We start from the raw sequence: 20,409 nt of genomic DNA on the forward strand, positions 1-20,409 counted from the left end.
GACCACCTTGATCGCAGTATTTTTCTTACTTGATCAAAATTCCATATTCACAAAATTACTTGCTCTTGATTTCTTTTGATGATTTTCAAGAAATGAATTCACATATTTAAAACAAAAGTTCAAGCACGAATAAAATTCTTATTTTTAAGATTTTGAACGCTCTAATTCGTCAGTGCTACCACAATCACATAATAAAATTTCGTTACTTCCGCCATTAAAATTCAAACTATCAAAATAATAAATTTATAGGTTATGGATGGCATAACCTAAAATTTTCAAATTATAATTTTGACATAATTCCCTTTTTCAATGTTCTGATTGTTTCCAATATGCACAAGTGCAAAATTATAGAAGTTGCTGGATCAAACAAAAAGCTGCAACCAACTCTAGGTGAGATAATTAAATTTTTTCTGTAATAATGTTAGGTTCATTCCAAGTAAACACATGTGAATATCAAGTAAATACATGTGATGAATAATATTTAAAAACAAACATGAGTTATAGAGAATTTGTGAAAGTAAACAAGACAATATATATATTTTTTATCTTAATTCAAATTAAGATTAAATAAAATTTTATTGTATGCTAATCAAATCTCGTTTTTACAGTGGAGTTTGAGCACGGCTCACTAAACAAGAAAAATGTAGCAAAAATGGAATGTGACGTGGTTTTGGAGGACGATTCACAATCAACAACGTACTTGGCTTGGAGAAATTTGCAGAAATCGATTCTTTTGAAAGGAACAAAAGTACAACCTGAACATCAACTTGCACAAACTTTGCTACTGATAAGGAACAAAAATACAAACAAGGTGCGTACTTTTAGGTTGAAAGAAAAAACAGACAGTTTGTCTATGATAAGAATGGCATTTCAAATAGTTTGCTTGCTGCCGGTAATGCCCACGTAAGCCGTACAAGCTTGTGTTTGGGTAATGTTAGGGATGATAGTAAGAGATGGATATCTAATTAGGTGGTTTTTGAAATACCGTAAAGAAATTTGCCATCTCACTTTTTGTCGAGAACTGGCCTCATAGTTAGAGCGATACAACCTTACTTACTTGAAGCCGCCTCCACATGTTGGCCCAATGAAGGCCAATGTCGACCAGCGCCAGTGTGTGGATGGGTGGTTTGCAAGCGCTTGCCTTCATTGACCAACGTTGGGTTACCAGGCTGGGACAGCTTACTTTATTAGGGACTGGGCCAACATGTAGATACGGCATCATACTTGATGTCGCCGTCAAGGACTGGGGTTTCCAGTGTTATTTGGTAAGCCAAGAGTCATCTGGTTTGTGAAAGCGCTGGAACGCCAAAGTGAGGCTCTCCATCCAACTCCTGATACAGGGGCAAACCAGCATCCTCTTCTTCAGGGTTGAGCTGAATTTAGTGTAGGTACTGCATGTCTTTCTCTTGACAGAATGTTGAAGCATATTCGTTCCCCGCTAGTCCGCATGGAGGCATCTCCAGTTTGGCTCCCTCCTTGACGAGTGTTGCGGTTGTGTATGTCACTCCTTTCTGACAGCTGCTCTTGGGTCTATTTGTTTGTTTGTTTGTTTTTAAAGCTTCCCAGAGACTCTAATCAGAGTATAGAAATTGTCAACAATTTATAATACATATAGTATTACAAAAAAAAAAAAAAAATCACACAAAGGAACCCTCTCTACACAAAAACTCTTCTGTGGTATAGAATACTCCAAGCATCAAAAAACTTTTTAACTCCTTCTCAAAAATATCGACATCTTCACAATTTTTCAAGTGAGTAGAAAGCTTTCTAATAAATTTAAGGCCCATATATGTGGGTTCTTTCTCAAAAAGAGCTGTTCTGTGATACAGTGAAGCATAGTCTCCTCTATTTCTAGTATTGTATCCATGCGAATCAGCATTTCTAGTCATTGACTTTCTTCTAACATGCATAATCACCTCATAGATATAAATAGAGGGAACGGTTAGTATGCCTAATAGTGGTTCCTACAGGACTCTAAAGGCATAATACCTTCGATCGCTCTAACAGCATTTTTTTGGAGCTTGAACACCCTCTCCAAATTCTGGCACGACCCACCCCACACAATAATGGCATAGCGGATGTGTGACATTATGAGTGAGTGGTAGACTGCCATTTGACAAACAACAATCAAAACACTATACATTCAATATCTGATGAAAATACTGGCCACTAACTGGAAACAACTGACCGCTACCTACAATTTAGTGGCTGTAGACTGTAGTGAGAATGCTAAACTGCCGTAGAAACTACTACCTCATGGCTGTAGACTGTTAGAATACGAAGGCTCTAGAAAAGTAGACGGCAGTGATCCCTGTAGCACGCGAAATACATGAACCTTGGTGCTCTCTTCTGTATATACAGAATGACACAGAATAACGGGAACTTTTAAAAACGTCATAAAACATTAGTGGGAAGGGTAAAAATGATTTTATTCAAACTAATGTGAAGTTCAAGACTTGCCTTTTCAGAATTATTAATAACATCTATCATTTTTCGACAATTACTTCTTTAAGATGGCTTCCTCCTGCACGAATACACTCTTGAAATCTGTGTTGATGATTCCTCATTGATCGCTGCAACATCTGCGTTTCCTGGTCCCATGATCTGTCCACTTGTGATTTTCTGTTTGTGGAGCTATCTCAAATAAAACGTTTTCACAACTTGACCAATAACTGTGGTTGAATCACAACAGACAATTCAAAATGAAATTAACAATATCCAAGCTGAAATGTTGCAGCAATCGTTCAGTAATCTCAACACAGATTTCAAGAGGAAAAGGAGGAAGCCATCTTGAAAAAGTAATTGTCAAAAAGTGAAAAAGTGATAGATGCTATTAATAATTCTCAAACGGCAAGTCTTGAACTTTATATTAGTTTTAACTTGACCAATAACTGTGGTTGAATCATATCAGACAATTCAAAATGAAATTAACAATATCCCAGCTGAAATGTTGCAGCAATCGTTCAGGATCTCAACACAGATTTCAAGAGTGTATTCGTGCAGGAGGAAGCCATCTTGAAAAAGTAATTGTCAAAAAGTGATAGATGTTATTAATAATTCTAAAATGGCAAGTCTTGAACTTTACATTAGTTTGAATAAAACCATTTTTGCCCTTCCCACTGATGTTTTATGACGTTTTTAAAAGTTCCCGTTACTCGGCAATTCAGTATATTCAGTCCATGACCGCAGTCGCCAGACAGACTACGACAAAATATAAACAATCAATACACAACAACTAGAGATGGCTGCAAATAGGTTGTTTCGTGTGGCTCTGTAGATGGACTGCCATACTAAATCATGAAAGAATCTCAAACTGGTCTACAAGTCCACTGGTCTCATCATCTCTCAATGAGTAGAGAGGGTAGTTGATGAGTTTATCTCGAACCAGCCTACAAAACTTCCCATACTCCAGCTCACGAACACAAATTGGCAGTCTGTTAAACATTTTTAGCATCCGTAAGGGGTAGCATTCGTGTGCTTTCGATAGTCTGGAGTAGGGCAGGTCAATGTTGCCCCGTCTCCTGGTATTGTGGTAGTGCAGCTGGCCCCTCTCCTGGTAGGCATGAACCTCACTCCTTAGGAGCCGTAGGGAGCTATACATGTACTGAATGTACACTGTCAGTATTTTCAGACGTTTGAAGATTGGTCACTCTTGATACTCTTTGTCTATTGATTACTCTTTGTCACCCTGTATATGCCTGTAGTCTCCCTTGTTATTGTAATAAATAAATCAGCAGTATATACTGAAAAGGAGGAAAATTCCCCCAGAGGAGCACTCCGTACATCAGGTGACTGTGGAAGAGTGCGTGATATGCGATCACAAGACAGCTCGTCTCGACCTCGTGTTGACCTCGTGTCTCAGCCTTCTTGAGAGGTAATGAGTCTTGTCATGTTCAGGCTATCTATAGTGCACGTGTATAGTGCATGTGTATATGGTCCACGTTATAATGGCAGTGGAGAAAGATAGGATAACAAATTTGCAGATCCTCTCTCTTGTCAATGCCTTCCATAGACAGTAGCTGATACAGGTTTGTTGATGTAAGATAAACTGTTCATTCTCGTTTAAAATAACCAATTATATTTTATTAAGCAAAAAATAATATTTCATAGTTAATTTTCATAATTAAGAAGAAATATTTTCTTAAATAATTATTCAATCTACATGGTAAAGGACGATCTGGCAACAGAAAGCGAGAAAGAGATAGCGCTATCCGCATTTTTGAATGATAGACAAGGATAGCAATGTTTTTGCTAATCAAACACTGCCTTTATAACGTGTACCTCACTATAGTAAATGTGATGGTTTCAGGACAGTCTTCCATCAAAACATTTTCAAATAATTTATTCCATCCCATCTCATTCAAATAAATTTGAATATAAGAAAATCCAGTATCCAAGCAGTTTGATGCGCTCATCTGCAGCTGCGTGCCTCTTCAATGAACATTCAAGGATGGATGTCTTTTATTTATTTGTTTTCCTCTTCTAGCTTAAGGGCCCCATACACTAGGGAACTTGAATTGGTCAACTTGGTTCGAGGAACCAAGTTCGTGTAGGATTTGTCCACACACTGTAGTGGGAGAGCGAACAACCGTTCGTTACTTCAGTGTCTTTCGGGGTCTAGAGGTGAGCGTGTCAAAGTTTGCAGCTGCTGTGGGAAGAAAATATATTGAATATATATAGATAGAATATATCGCCCTGCAGGACGAACCGAGCAAAGTTTTTAATCCAGATTGAAGACCAAGTTCGTCAGGAATTTGGTTCGCGGTTTGCCAATTTTCCACATACACTGGGGAACTTGGTTCGCAAGAACCAGGTTCGCCGATCCAAGCTCCCTAGTGTATGGGGCCCTTTAAAGTTGTTAGCTCCAAACCACAGCTTTGTCTCCTCAACCACACTGTACCACGGAGAAATCCTTAGAGATCAATGTGGTATCGTCCGCAAAGAGTACTGCCTCAGAGAAAAGATAGCAAACGAAGATATTCCATGGTATAGAGCGTTCATGTTCCATATATCATGACTTGCGGGATTAATGACATCATGTCATAAGTTAGGGCAAGACCATATTAGGTGTTTTCTCAGGCGCCAACCCAGTCAGCCAATTGGAGAGCTTCCTGCCTTGCCGACATTGAAAACGCCTAGTCTCTCTTACTCACAATCTGTACTACTTATATCTGTTTGATAAAATAATAAGTTGTTTACTGAGATTAGTTTGTTATCTACGTAAATAAAGATGGTTGCTTCAAATGGCTAAGAATTTATTAATATATTTAAACAGGAATCTCAACACAGATTTCAAGAGTGTATTCGTGCAGGAGGAAGCCATCTTGAAAAAGTTACTGTCAAAAAGTGATAGATGCTATTAATAATTCTCAAACGGCAAGTCTTGAACTTTATATTAGTTTTAACTTGACCAATAACTGTGGTTGAATCATATCAGACAATTCAAAATGAAATTAACAATATCCCAGCTGAAATGTTGCAGCAATCGTTCAGAAATCTCAACACAGATTTCAAGAGTGTATTCGTGCAGGAGGAAGCCATCTTGAAAAAGTAATTGTCAAAAAGTGATAGATGTTATTAATAATTCTAAAATGGCAAGTCTTGAACTTTACAATAGTTTGAATAAAATCATTTTTGCCCTTCCCACTAATGTTTTATGACGTTTTTAAAAGTTCCCGTTACTCGGCAATTCAGTATATTCAGTCCATGACCGGCAGTCGCCAGACAGACTACGACAAAATATAAAACAATCAATACACAACAACTAGAGATGGCTGCAAATAGGTTGTTTCGTGTGGCTCTGTAGATGGACTGCCATACTAAATCATGAAAGAATCTCAAACTGGTCTACAAGTCCACTGGTCTCATCATCTCTCAATGAGTAGAGAGGGTAGTTGATGAGTTTATCTCGAACCAGCCTACAAAACTTCCCATACTCCAGCTCACGAACACAAATTGGCAGTCTGTTAAACATTTTTAGCATCCGTAAGGGGTAGCATTCGTGTGCTTTCGATAGTCTGGAGTAGGGCAGGTCAATGTTGCCCCGTCTCCTGGTATTGTGGTGGTGCAGCTGGCCCCTCTCCTGGTAGGCATGAACCTCACTCCTTAGGAGCCGTAGGGAGCTATACATGTACTGAATGTACACTGTCAGTATTTTCAGACGTTTGAAGATTGGTCACTCTTGATACTCTTTGTCTATTGATTACTCTTTGTCACCCTGTATATGCCTGTAGTCTCCCTTGTTCTTGTAATAAATAAATCAGCAGTATATACTGAAAAGGAGGAAAATTCCCCCAGAGGAGCACTCCGTACATCAGGTGACTGTGGAAGAGTGCGTGATATGCGATCACAAGACAGCTCGTCTCGACCTCGTGTTGACCTCGTGTCTCAGCCTTCTTGAGAGGTAAATGAGTCTTGTCATGTTCAGGCTATCTATAGTGTGGTCCACGTTATAATGGCAGTGGAGAAAGATAGGATAACAAATTTGCAGATCCTCTCTCTTGTCAATGCCTTCCATAGACAGTAGCTGATACAGGTTTGTTGATGTAAGATAAACTGTTCATTCTCGTTTAAAATAACCAATTATATTTATTAAGCAAAAAATAATATTTCATAGTTAATTTTCATAATTAAGAAGAAATATTTTCTTAAATAATTATTCAATCTACATGGTAAAGGACGATCTGGCAACAGAAAGCGAGAAAGAGATAGCGCTATCCGCATTTTTGAATGATAGACAAGGATAGCAATGTTTTTGCTAATCAAACACTGCCTTTATAACGTGTACCTCACTATAGTAAATGTGATGGTTTCAGGACAGTCTTCCATCAAAACATTTTCAAATAATTTATTCCATCCCATCTCATTCAAATAAATTTGAATATAAGAAAATCCAGTAGCCAAGCAGTTTGATGCGCTCATCTGCAGCTGCGTGCCTCTTCAATGAACATTCAAGGATGGATGTCTTTTATTTATTTGTTTTCCTCTTCTAGCTTAAGGGCCCCATACACTAGGGAACTTGAATTGGTCAACTTGGTTCGAGGAACCAAGTTCGTGTAGGATTTGTCCACACACTGTAGTGGGGAGAGCGAACAACCGTTCGTTACTTCAGTGTCTTTCGGGGTCTAGAGGTGAGCGTTTCAAAGTTTGCAGCTGCTGTGGGAAGAAAATATATTGAATATATATAGATAGAATATATCGCCCTGCAGGACGAACCGAGCAAAGTTTTTAATCCAGATTGAAGACCAAGTTCGTCAGGAATTTGGTTCGCGGTTTGCCAATTTTCCACATACACTGGGGAACTTGGTTCGCAAGAACCAGGTTCGCCGATCCAAGCTCCCTAGTGTATAGGGCCCTTTAAAGTTGTTCGCCCCAAACCACAGTTTTTTCTTCTCAACCACACTGTACCACGGAGAAATCCTTAGAGATCAATGTGGTATCGTCCGCAAAGAGTACTGCCTCAGAGAAAAGATAGCAAACGAAGATATTCCATGGTATAGAGCGTTCATGTTCCATATATCATGACTTGCGGGATTAATGACATCATGTCATAAGTTAGGGCAAGACCATATTAGGTGTTTTCTCAGGCGCCAACCCAGTCAGCCAATTGGAGAGCTTCCTGCCTTGCCGACATTGAAAACGCCTAGTCTCTCTTACTCACAATCTGTACTACTTATATCTGTTGTAAAATTGTGTGTTGCATTTTTTACAGATGATATATTTTCTTATAGTGAGTAAATTTTTATTTATTTACAATCCAAATGACACTAATGTAAAATCACTTCGCTTGTATGGGCTACTTGATTCAAATAAAAACAATATAAAAAAATTTGGTAAACTAGTCTAAACTTTTACTAAACGGTCGAAACTAGTCGTTGAAATATTTTAAAGTTTTTAATAAAAGGGTACTAAAAGTTTTTCATATTGTTTTTATTTGACACCAATGTAAAAACATGGTAGATCAAATAATAAGGTAGTCCTTGTGCTATTTTTCTTCCAAATTTATAGGTGATAAAGTCCAAGATAAGGTTAGAATTTCACGTGTACAATTTTCATTAAATTTCAGACCAAAATAAACATGAAAACTATAAATTTTAAATTAAGATGACTTGAATTAATGAATTAATTTAAAATATTCCACTCAACTACCACTTGTAACGGATAATAATCTTTCTAAATTCAAAATTAATTGTTTCAAGTGTTTGTGTTTTGTTTCAATGTGGAAATTAGTGAAGAATTGGAAAGTCACACATAACCTTTATTTGGACAATTTATTTTATGAAATTGGAATGAAAAGAAGTTTTGGACTGTAGTCTGTTTCTTTGTTCTTGAGTTGATTGAAAATGATAAATAAATAAATAAATAATATTGAGCTATTTAGAAAAAATTGGAACCATTGAAGAAACAAAAACTTGAATGTGTTTGAAAATATTGAATGTTTCATTATTTCCAACACTGAATGCAGTGTTCACTTTATAGTCTACTGTTTATGTTAATTGTAGCATTTTTTTCTCGAAATTCCAGATAAGAATAGTGGCAACAGATCGACTGGTGGTTTCGAATATAGTCAATCATGACGAAAAGTTGGCCTCCCGGAAGGTCAAAGACGACACAGTCAGTCAACAAGAGGTGGCTCTCATATTCGGAAGTAAAAAGGCTCAGAGACAAGCCGTGCTGAGTCAAAGACTGCAAATCAATCAGGATATTGTCAAGAATAAACTGGAGACATCAGTGGCAGGTTAGTGTATTTACTCACTCACGAGGTGTATTATCAAATCAAGTAACTTGACATAAAAAACAACAAGTGAGTTTTTCCAAAAAATTCATATGAAATGTCAACTTTTCTGTACTTCGCTACATAATCCCCATCATTAATGAAGCATTTATCATATCTTGGTAGCAGCTTTTGTTCGTCATCGTCGAAGAATCTTGCGCCTGATATTATAATGAGGTCCACGTAATAACGGCAGTACTCGATTAACATTGGTGTTGATATCCTTGTCTATCATTCGACGAAGCAGATAGCGGTATCATTTTCTAGCTCTGCACACTTGCTAGATCGTTTTTTAACAATGTAAAAATATAATCAATCAGCAAAATATTTAATCTCAATTATGAAAATGTATTACTAGTAGTCTGTGAACAGTAGACCTTGCGCAGTTGTTAACCACAGCCTCCTCTTATACTGTCCATCAGAGTAAAATCCTGCCTGTATGTCTTGTCGGCGAGATATCGGTGAGAAAACGGCTAATAGCTGTTGGGGTTGGTGTATGAAAAATGCTAATATCAAAAGCTTATTTCCTTCAAGACATACTGGTAACAGGTCAGCCCGAGTTGAAAGCAGAGAAAGGTCGAGAGAAAATACTATGTTACTTTTAGTTATTAATTGCATGCAATTAATAATCCACTCGACAGCTGATTTATGATGAATAATTCTTTAGTCTGATTTTTACGGTAATATTGGCGTTCAAAGGAGACTCCTTCTCCTTATGTATTATCCTTAAAATGCAAAATTTCAAAAAACCTTATATATACGTCGACACAAAATTTAAAAAGGAACATATCTGTCAAAATTTTATGAGAATGTACGGCGTTTCGCCGTAAATGCAGAACATATATATAAACATAAATATAAACATCACACGTACGGGATAGGAAATTCACTGATGGAGCATCATCACGTCTCAACTACTGGACTGATCAGCTTGAAATTTTTGCATATACATTCCTAATTTACCGAGGATGGTTGTAGACCTATTTTAAATTCCTCAAGATTTCAGTAGCTGGAAATACGACGAAGGAAGACGACTGCACTGGATAGAGAGAGGTGGAGACTGATTGTTGAGCAGGCCAAAACTCGACTATCGGGTTGTAGAGCCACATTATCAAGATTTCAGTAGGTAAAGTTTTAATTGAACCCTTGCGGAGCTAGTTATCAATAAACTAATCAGTTTTTTCATAAATAACAATGAATCCGTTGTGTTTTTCAGATATAACAATACATGCAGACGATTTGAACAGCAGTAAAGATGCGACTAGCGAGCTACTTCCTCCTTGCAACACGGAAGCGAAAAAGGTTGAAGAGGTCTACAATTTAGCAGATATCATACCTGAGGATGTGTTGGAAGGGCTAGATGAAACGGCTTCACAAGTTGTTGAAAGGCCTCCTTCTAAACCTGACAATGAGTATGTTGATTTTAACTAAACGTTTTCTATTTATAATATAGTAGTTTGTACAACAAACTTATAATAAGGGTCTTTAACGCACGAGTTAGCTATCCTTGTCTATCATTCAACAAAGCGGATAGCGCTATCTCTTTCTTGCTTTGCTATGTTGCCAGATCGTCTTTCAACAATGTTCAATCAACAAAATATTTCATCTTAATTAAGAAAATGCATTATGAAATTATTGAAAAATATAATTTCTTGCTTAATAAAATATAATTGATCATTTTGAACGAGAATGAACAGTTAATATTACATCAATAAACCTGTATCAGCAACCGTCTATAGAAGGCATTGACAAGACAGAGGATCGGCATCGATTTTCTCCTATCTTTCTCCACTGCCATTATAACGTGGACCTCACTATAGAGTGAGGGAGCGAACGCATGTCTTGAACATCTCATGAGTGCTTTAAAGACCATATAAAACTGTTGTATACACTATTTTATAGTTTTAATTTTTTATTACAAAATTATTTCAGGTTTCTTGTTGTAATACTCTGGTCTGACTAGACTATTGATTCACGTTAAGAAAGTGGGAATATTGGACGGTATAGTTGTATATTTTATTTTTCCAATGCCTTCTGCAAATTGGCTGTAGAAGGCTGTGGAGAAATGAAACGGTTTTTTATTAGTGAGGTCCACGTTATAATGGACCGAGCGAAGTGAGGTCTAAGATTCAAGTCGACGATTTGGCATTTCTCTTAATGTTTATATGTTGCGCATTCACGGCGAAACGCGGTAATAGATTTTCATGAAATTTGACTGGTATGTTACTTTTTAAATTGCGCGTAAACGTATATACAAGGTTTTTGGAAATATTGCATTTCAAGGATAATATAAAAGGAAAAAGGAGCCTCCTTCATACGCCAATATTGGAGTAGAAATCAGACTATAGAAATTATTCATCATAAATCACCTGTCTAGTGGACTATAATACTACCCGTTCAAAAACATCGAACATCTTGAAAATGTATCTTTCCATCAACGTTAGTAGACAGTTGACTATAATACTACCCGTTCAAAAACATCGAGCATCTTGAAAATGTATCTTTCCATCAACGTTGTAGACAGTTGCAGCCAGACCTGATAACAGCGCTCACACTCACATTCCGGGACGACACGTCACGGTACGATAGGACAGAACGCTCTATGTTTATTTAGGAGTTTTTCTAGACATTTTAAATTGATAAATTATTTATTAATTTTTGAGAAAACATAACTACAGGTCAATGTAACTTACTGAGCGCGCGGTCTACTGTTCACAGAACTACTAGTGGCAGTGGAGAAAGATAGGAGAACAGCATTTACGATTCTCTGCCTTCTATAGAGGATAGCTGATACCGGTATATCTGATAACTGTTTATTCTTGTTTAAAAAGAATAATGATTAAAAAAGATGATTCTTCTGATTAAAAAAGGACTTTACAACTTTGAAAATTTATATGAATCTTATTAAACAAGGTACAGAGCTGGTTTTGGTGTTGTTTTAAAGGAAAACACTTCAAGTTTCTTTACCTTACTGAAGATGTTCTATGTGACTTCCGTTGGTTATCCTGCAGACATCACATCGATAGTCGATTTCTTCCCAGACTCACACTATCACTTCAGGTGTAACTTGCTCAACAGCAGCGCAAATCCTTGCTCTAAGTTCAGGTAGAGTGGCTGGCAAAGGAGGTATATACACCATATATTTTATGAAACCCCACAAGAAAAAATCCAGCGGTGTTAGATCTGGTGAACGAGGGGGCCATGCAATTGGCGCATTACCGCCAATTACCGGGGATCATTTTAATGATTTAATAATAAATTTTTATTATCAAGGTATAATATGTTGCTACTTAATCATATTTCTACATTGTTAGAAAACGATCTGGCAACGTTGCGGAGGTAATAATAATATTCGTATGGCTTTTATAGGTGGGGAGTTCCTAACGGAAATTCCACCTCTATCATTTAAGCTGCAATGGGCCGTCATTGCGAAGGTAGAAAAGGATAGCGCTATCTGCTTTGTCAAATAACAGACGAGGATAGCAAACCAAAGGTGTTCATTCTATAACGTGAATCTCACTACAGGACAAGTACAGAATAGGCTTTAAATTCCAATCCTTTAACTTATATTTACAAGAGTAAGGGCCAAGCCACACGAAGCATTTTCAGTCGAGTCGGCAGGGCTGGAAGCTCTTCGATTGAGTGATTATCAGCTGATTTCCGAACGCCAACCCAATCGGAGAGCTTCCTGCCCTGCCGACTCGTCTAGAAACGCTTCGTGTGGCTTGGCCCTAAATTTAGTACCTACAACATTAAAGTCACATATAAATAAAATCTAAATACCCTTTTAAAATTGTTCAATCACGACATTTTTCGGCTGTATAATGCCATTATCAAGTCTTGATAGTGCTCGAAAAGTCTTGATACTCCAATGTCTAATGTATAAAGTCTTGATAGACCAAAACATGTAGTGATTGAACAATTTTAAAAAGGTACATAAGATTTATAATTTTTATTTTATATTTTAAGAGTAGCCCAAAAAAAGATGATTTAAAGTCACATGTATGATCATGAATATTAATTTTGATTATTTATTGTATTAGACTATAGCTAACTCAATCACTTCCTTGCGATTTTTCAGGTTTTCGAATTTCTTTGTGACATGTATCACCTCATCGCCATCTTTGTTGAAATCAACAAAACATTTGAAATGTTTGCTGTACGTTGACTGCCTGTCTCGGTTCTTCACTATACCAACCAGAGATATGAAAACAGAAAACCTATACAAAATGTGTCCCTATTCCAAATACGTTAGGAACTATATCACAAATACGTTCTCGCAACTTCAGAAAAAATCTAGGTAAGTGATTACTGTTAATCATATATAATACATGGCTATTCTCTGTTTGAAGTAGGTACGTCAAATCTGGCATACCATGAGAAATCTATTAAGTACCTATTTTTGCTATTTGCTATATACAGAGTTATCATAAAAGAATGGTGCGGTTTCGAACATGGTTTAAAGAAAAAACAAATTACTGATGTTGTAATCAAGTTGATGTTGTCTATTCATCTAATTTGTCGTCTCAGGCAGTTTTTTACATGATTAATAAATTTAAATATGTGCGCCTTTAGTCGTTCGACAAAATATCCAAACGATAATCAATTTCTCTCCAAACATTCGCTAACATTTCATTGGTTATGGTTGTCATTGCTTCATTAATCCTGTTTTTAAGTGGTTCAGGTAGATTTTTTCTTGTAAATTTACATCAAAAACATTGTTTATTCACAAGAAATCGCGAACTGAACCACTTTGAAACAGGATAAACAGGATTAAAGAACCAATGACAACCATAATCGAAGAAATGTTATCGAATGCTAAGAGAGAAATTTATTATCGTTTGGACATTTGTCGAGCGACTAAGGGCGCACTTATTGAAAGTTGTTAATCATGTAAAAAAACTGTTTCAGACGACAAATTAGGTGAATAAAAAACATTAACTGTAAGTAATTTGGTTTTTCTTTAAACAATGTTCGAAACCGCACCATTCTTTTTTGATAACTCTGTATTTCAACTCCATCAGTTGAATTCAAGTAACAAAATGAATATGGTACTTATTGAATGAAACAAACAAATACAATATTATTCCACCGAGCGAGGAATACAGCAATTGCAATTTTATATTTATTTTCATCTTTATTGAAAATGATGATTTAGCAAATCAATTTCACACCTCAACAAAACATTTTTACAAATTTTGGAGGGGGGAGCAACTACAACATCTTGCACACCAGAATATCTGCGTCTAACCTTGGACCGCACCCTAAAATTTCGGCAGCACTGCACCAGTACTAAAGCTAAGGTTCACAAACGGAACAATATTATCAGGAAGCTGACCAATTCCAAATGGGGAGCTCAACCAGCCACACTAAAGAACATCGGCAATTGGTCAGTGTCTGTTTTGGTCAGCAGCAGAATATGCAGCACCTGTTTGGAGCTCCTCAGTGCATGCTGAACGAGTGGATACAGCAGTAAATGGAACAATGAAGGTGATAACAGGATGTCTAAAGGTGCGTACAGACTGTCGCTCTGCTCCGCAACCGAACGTCACTCCAGCAGAGCGATTGATGATCGACCGGCGAGCAACAGTGGTTCGACCGGGGAACGCGAGAAGATCTAACATCTTCCGTAACGTTCATGATGGGTGCGTGGGAGGAGCGACTGTGATTCGATGGTGGTACGAGGGCGGTACGAGGGAGGAGCGTGCTCGGTGCGGGTTGGAAGCGCGTATATGTGTACGCAGCTTAAGACCGACACCAGTGCACAGGTTGTACCCTCTTGCAGGAGTAGCACCACCCAATATCAGAAGAAAGGTTGCTATAGTGACGTCCACATTATAATGGCAGTGTACGATTGACAATACTGTTGCTGTCCTTTTCTATCATACAACAAAACAGATAGCACTATCTCTCTCTCGCTTTGCAATGTTGTCTATTTGCCAGAATATTTTATATTTACTTTTGACAGTGACTGTACAAAACTGAACAAACCATATTCTCAGCCGCCATTTTCTTCTTCATTCTATCAAAATACTTCAGTACACAAGTTGTATAATTGATTTAAAATGTATTTTTGAAACAATGAAATAATTTTTAAACATTACCTTATGAGAAACACAAATTAAAATACCTGAAATTACATTTTAAAAGTTGATAACTAACCATCCTACACTTCATCCATGCTTAAGTTAGCCTACCCGTAAAGGTTAGACCTACTCGTACCGGTATAAATAATATTTATGAAAAGTTATTTCAGAATTAATCCATTGAAATTACTTATTTTTAAATAGATTCCTATTTTCTATTATTTTTAAATGAAATTGGAATAGAATACCTACCAAATAACTCAATTTCTGTTGTTTTGAAATTCAGATTGTTGTATCACAGCTTTTTAAATTAGCCGCAATTTCAGGTTTGTATAAAAATAAAAATCTGATCTCAGTCATGTAAGCAAATTTTTGAATCAAATTATGAAAAAATATATTTTCTTGATCAATTTGACATTAAACTGATTATTTTATCAAGGAAATGATAATTATTATTAGATTAAATTTAATGGGATGAATTGAGTAACAGCTGTGTACAGTCAGTGGCAAAATGGAGAGACTTGGCAACGTTTTTTTCCTATCTTTCTTCACTGTCATTATAACGTGGACCTCACTATACAGACATTGAGAGGACTAGACAGGCAAGTGACCCACGCCATCCATTATTTGGGCATCAACCTGCAGTTGGATGGTTGAAGTCAAGGAGAAGTTACTTGGCAACATCCCATGTCCTGCAGGACTCTCCTGGAGAAAATCGTGTAGAGCAGTGTCGGGAAGGCTTTATGTTGGAGGGATTGCCATTTCGGGAAGAATTGCCTCCTGGTCATGATTTGGCTTTTCTGACTTGGAAATCTCTCAACCGTTTAAGGGTAGGAGTGTCCAGATGCAAAACAAACTTGCAAAAATGGGGTTATTGCCAGCTCATGGTGACATCTTCTGTGAGTGTGGAGCAATTCAGGAGCAGGAGCACTTGCTTGTGTGCCCTCAGCTTCATGTCCAATGTAGAAAGGAGGATCTCTTTGAAGCAAATTATAAAGCCCAATCGGTTGAAAATTTTTGGAAACATACAGGGTCTGTATAATGAGTAACCGGACTGACCTCAGGAAATTTTTATTGGCAAAATATGTACAATTTTTCATTAGATATCTTCAAAGTAGTCCCTATTGGAGTCGATAACTCGCTGATACCGGATTTTCAAATCCCTGAACGCTCCCAAGAAGTCGGCAACCTCTATGCTGTCTAGAGCCCTCGTCGTAGCACGTTGAACGTTTTCCAGAGTCCCGAACTGCATCCCCTTAAGTTGTCTCTTGATCTTGGGGAACAAAAAGAAGTCCGGTGGTGCCATATCCGGGCTGTAAGGAGGATGTGGCAACGTTACCCTCGACTATTTGGCCAAGTGCTCGGTGACGAGCAGGCAGTTGTGCGACGGAGCATTGTCATGATGGAGGATCTACCAATAGGCAATCCCTGGACGGACGATGAACCCTGGTTCGTTTACAGTTTCTAATACTGGTCGTTTACAGTTTGGCCGGGTGGCACAAACTCTTTGTGAACGGCAAGTACTACAGAGAGGTGCTCCATCGACTAACCGCCCGTGTTCATCGAGTCCGTCCTGGGATTGCCGATTCGTGGATCCTCCATCACGACAATGCTCCGTCGCACACCTGCCTGCTCGTCACCGAGCAGTTGGCCAAATATTCGAGGTTAACGTTGCCACATCCTCCTTCTAGCCCGGATATGGCACCACCGGACTTCTTTTTGTTCCCCAAGATCAAGAGACAACTTAAGGGGATGCAGTTCGGGACTCTGGAAAACGTTCAACGTGCTACGACGAGGGCTCTAGACAGCATAGAGGTTGCCGACTTCTAGGGAGCGTTCAGGGATTTGAAAATCCGGTATCAGCGTGTTATCGACTCCAATAGGGACTACTTTGAAGATATCTAAAGAAATATTGTACATATTTACATTTACATTTATTACATTCCTTAATCACAACATCAAATTAATGATTGGGAGAGAATCAACAGGATAAACCCAAAACTGTTCCTCTCCCTAATTTTGATAAAAATAGTTCAAATGAGGTTATGAAAACACTTTTATAAAGATCACAAAAATTTACAGTCCAAATATACATTATACTAAAAAATTTGTATCTCGGTTGATCAGAAAGATGAAACAAATTATTATTACACTTGAAAATGCATTAATAAATTGAAAAATATTAAAAAACTTGATAAATTTGAAGCCAGAAAAATCACAAAAACATTCACTATCAGCATATATTTTGCCAATAAAAAATTTCCTGAGGTCAGTCCGGTTACTTATTATACAGACCCTGTATATTTAATGATAATTGATCCAATATTTCTAAATTAATTTGTTATTTTTTACATGTGACCTGTGTATCTAAAATGATTATTGCTTGTTTGGACACGGAAAGTAAGTACACATTTTACAATTAATTTTAATTTGTGTTTCAGATTGAGGCCAGTAACAATGAGAGATAAAGCGGCGGCTCAGTCCTTAGTAATATTAATGATTGTTTTCCAGTACAAAATGCCAATACAGCTATTTCAGCTCGCCTTCCCATTGTACAAAGCTAACAGGTAAGTGGATGTGTTATATCTTTGAAATAAAATCATTAATTTCAATAGGACAACTTAAAAGTTTAATTACATAGACTTACTTGTACCGATTTTTATTTTCTTTTAGACACAACTAGTTTTGGTACTAGTAATTTTATGTAATTAATAAAATCAATATTATATGATTCAATTGTAGAAAAATTGATATTTCTATTAGTTGTCTGAAAGTCTATAACTTGACTGAAAGTCTACTATAGTGAGGCCCACGTTATAATGGCAGTGGAGAAAGATAAGAGAACAACAACGTTGCTGACCTCTGTCTTGTCAATGCCTTCTTTGGAGGGTAACTGATACCGGTTTATTGATGTCATATTAACTGTTCATTCTCGTTTAAAATAATCAATTATATTTTATCAAGCAAGAAATTATAAATATAAAGAAAATAAAAAATCTCAGTACCCTTTTTTAAAATATTTTATCACAACATGTTTCGGTCATTTATGCCATTTTCAAGTGATATGAATTAAAATCATAAATGAAACATGTTGTGATGAAATATTTTAAAAAAGGGTACTGAGATTTTTTATTTTCTTTATATTTATATTACAAGTAGCCCTATACAGGAAAGAGATAAAGAAATTATAATTTTCAATGATTCCATGATGAATTTTCAGAATCAAGATTAAATATATTTTGTTAATTAATTATATTTCTACATTGTTAAAAACAATCTGGAAACAAAGCAAAGCGAGAAAGAGATAGCACTATCCGCTTTGTTGAATGATAGACAAGGATAGCAATACAATTGCTAATTTGGGCCCGCCGCAAAGTAGACTCACGTTAATCCTCGGAAAGCAACCCACTCCATGGAATGTTTTGTAAACCATTGCTATAGAGTTATCCATAATCAATCAGCTGACAAGTGGATTATTCATTGCATGTATTACACAGATGTCTGGAGAAGCCTAGCAATGGTTTACAAAACATCTCACGGCGTGGGTTGCTTTTCGTGGATTAGCGTGGGTCTACTTTGTGGCGGGCCTTAAGTTGTCACAATTATGCCATGTTTGGCCTAAACACTGTCATTATAAAGCTGCGTACACATATACGCTCTTCCAACCCGCACCGAGCACGCTCCGCCCTCGTACCGCCCTCGTTCCTCCATCGAACCATAGTCGCTCCACCCACGCACCGATCATGAACGTTACGGAAGATGTTAGATCTTCTCGCGTTCCCCGGTCGAACCACTGTTGCTCCCCGGTCGAACATCAATCGCTCTGCTGGAGTGACGTTCGGTTGCGGAGCAGAGCGAAAGTCTGTACGCACCTTAACGTGGACCTAACTATAGAAGTTAGAATAGTATATTGCATGAAATCAATTTCTTATAGATTAGTATTAGAAGTTGACTTTGAAAGTCTATCAGAAGAAAGAATATTGTACATTTAATAAGCTACATTTTATTTGAATTCATATCAAAAGCTAGAAAGATTGTCAATTAGAATAGAAGTTTACTTTAAAAGTCTATTAGAAGAAAGATTATTTTATCTTAGTTTCACCATAGAGAAAATATAACATAAGAATATGGTATAGGTTTTTTATGTTTCAAATTTGAAGCCGATTTTTTGTCAACTCGAGCCGATTACTGTCGACTACTGTGTATTATTACTGTTTTGTTGGGGTGAGAGTGTTAGAACACCACGGCACAGTAAAAGAGACTACCAGTGTCACATAGCTTCAAGAAATGAACTACTAGGACACTGAGTTAACAGTGAAATTTACGACATAAACGCCCTATACCATGGATTATCTTCTTAATATGCTATCGTCTATTGGTTTCACCGACTCATCCCAAACTTTTCATTTGTATATTATATTAATGTTCAATTTTTTGCTGGTCTTTCTAAAGGTGCGTACAGACTTTCGCTCTGCTCCGCAATCGAACGTCACTCGAGCAGATCGATTGATGATCGACCGGGGAGCAAGAGTGGAACGCGAGATGAGCTAACATCTCCCGTAACGTTCATGATCGGAGCGATTGCGGAGCGTGTTGGAGGCGCGTATATATGTACGCACCTTAATACAGTATGGCCCGCTCTCTAGACATTCATTAAATTCAGTGGATCATCAAATCTTTAGATTTAATAAGAGTTCTAGTAACCGGGAGTATATTTTATCAATTCGTTCAGTTTTATTTATTCAATCATACAGAATTACACAACTTACAGAAAGTACCACAGGCTTATAAGCCCAAAACGGTTCCAATTCTAATTTATACAACAGTCCAAATGTTTAATTTGATTTCGTATTTTAATTTCAGACTGCAAGACTTTGGTAGAGCTCTGCGGTTTTCGTCGACTACATCGCAGAATTGGACGCTGAAGTTACCACTCCCCTCCGTCAATGCATTTGGCAAGGGTCCAAAAAAGAGAGGCCGTAGATAATGTTTTGGGTTAATCGAATTCTCAATGAATCAGTTCAATAAGTTTAGGCTAATCATTTCATCAATGACATTTTTTATCAGATTTCTTTTAATATATTTTTTTAACTCTCAATCAATGTAGCTGGTCAAATATTGATAATAATTGTTTGGTTCTTATTACCGTTACTTGATGTTTAATATCGATTATAAATGTGTGAATTTGAAATGTGTAAGGTACAGTAAGTGGAGTATGCTATTTGTAAATATTGTGTGAGTGATTAAAATGTGTTTTGGAATTTGTGGTTGATTATTTATAGACTATTCATTACAATCTATTTGAAATTTTATCTAAAGTGAGGTCCGCGTTATAATGGCAGAGGAGAAATATAGTAGAACAACGTTGCTCCGTCTTGTCAATGCCTTTTATAGACGGTAGCTGATATATAGGTTTATTGATGTAATATTAACTGTTCATTCTCGTTTAAAATAATCAATTATTGACCGAGCGAAGTGAGGTCTAAGATTCAAGTCGACGGTTTGGCATTTCTCTTAATGTTTATATGTTGCGCATTTACGGCGAAACGC

The 20,409-nt window shown here is 37.0% G+C and overlaps 2 protein-coding genes across 2 annotated transcripts in view; both read left to right on the forward strand.

Moving 5' to 3' along the window:
• The window catches only part of LOC111056636 (pre-rRNA-processing protein TSR1 homolog), a 432,307-nt gene that overhangs the window by 105,749 nt on the left and 306,149 nt on the right, over positions 1-20,409 (forward strand). The window lies entirely within an intron of this gene.
• On the forward strand, positions 28-20,120 carry LOC111054186. The gene is made up of 7 exons (XM_039433492.1): positions 28-390; positions 609-811; positions 8,524-8,737; positions 9,990-10,185; positions 12,855-13,073; positions 17,301-17,426; positions 19,723-20,120. The coding sequence occupies exons 1-7, from the start codon at positions 330-332 to the stop codon at positions 19,844-19,846; spliced, it is 1,143 nt and encodes a 380-aa protein (XP_039289426.1). The 5' UTR covers positions 28-329; the 3' UTR covers positions 19,847-20,120.

The sequence above is a fragment of the Nilaparvata lugens genome, chromosome 7, assembly GCF_014356525.2.
Source record: "Nilaparvata lugens isolate BPH chromosome 7, ASM1435652v1, whole genome shotgun sequence".
NCBI lineage: Eukaryota > Metazoa > Arthropoda > Insecta > Hemiptera > Delphacidae > Nilaparvata > Nilaparvata lugens.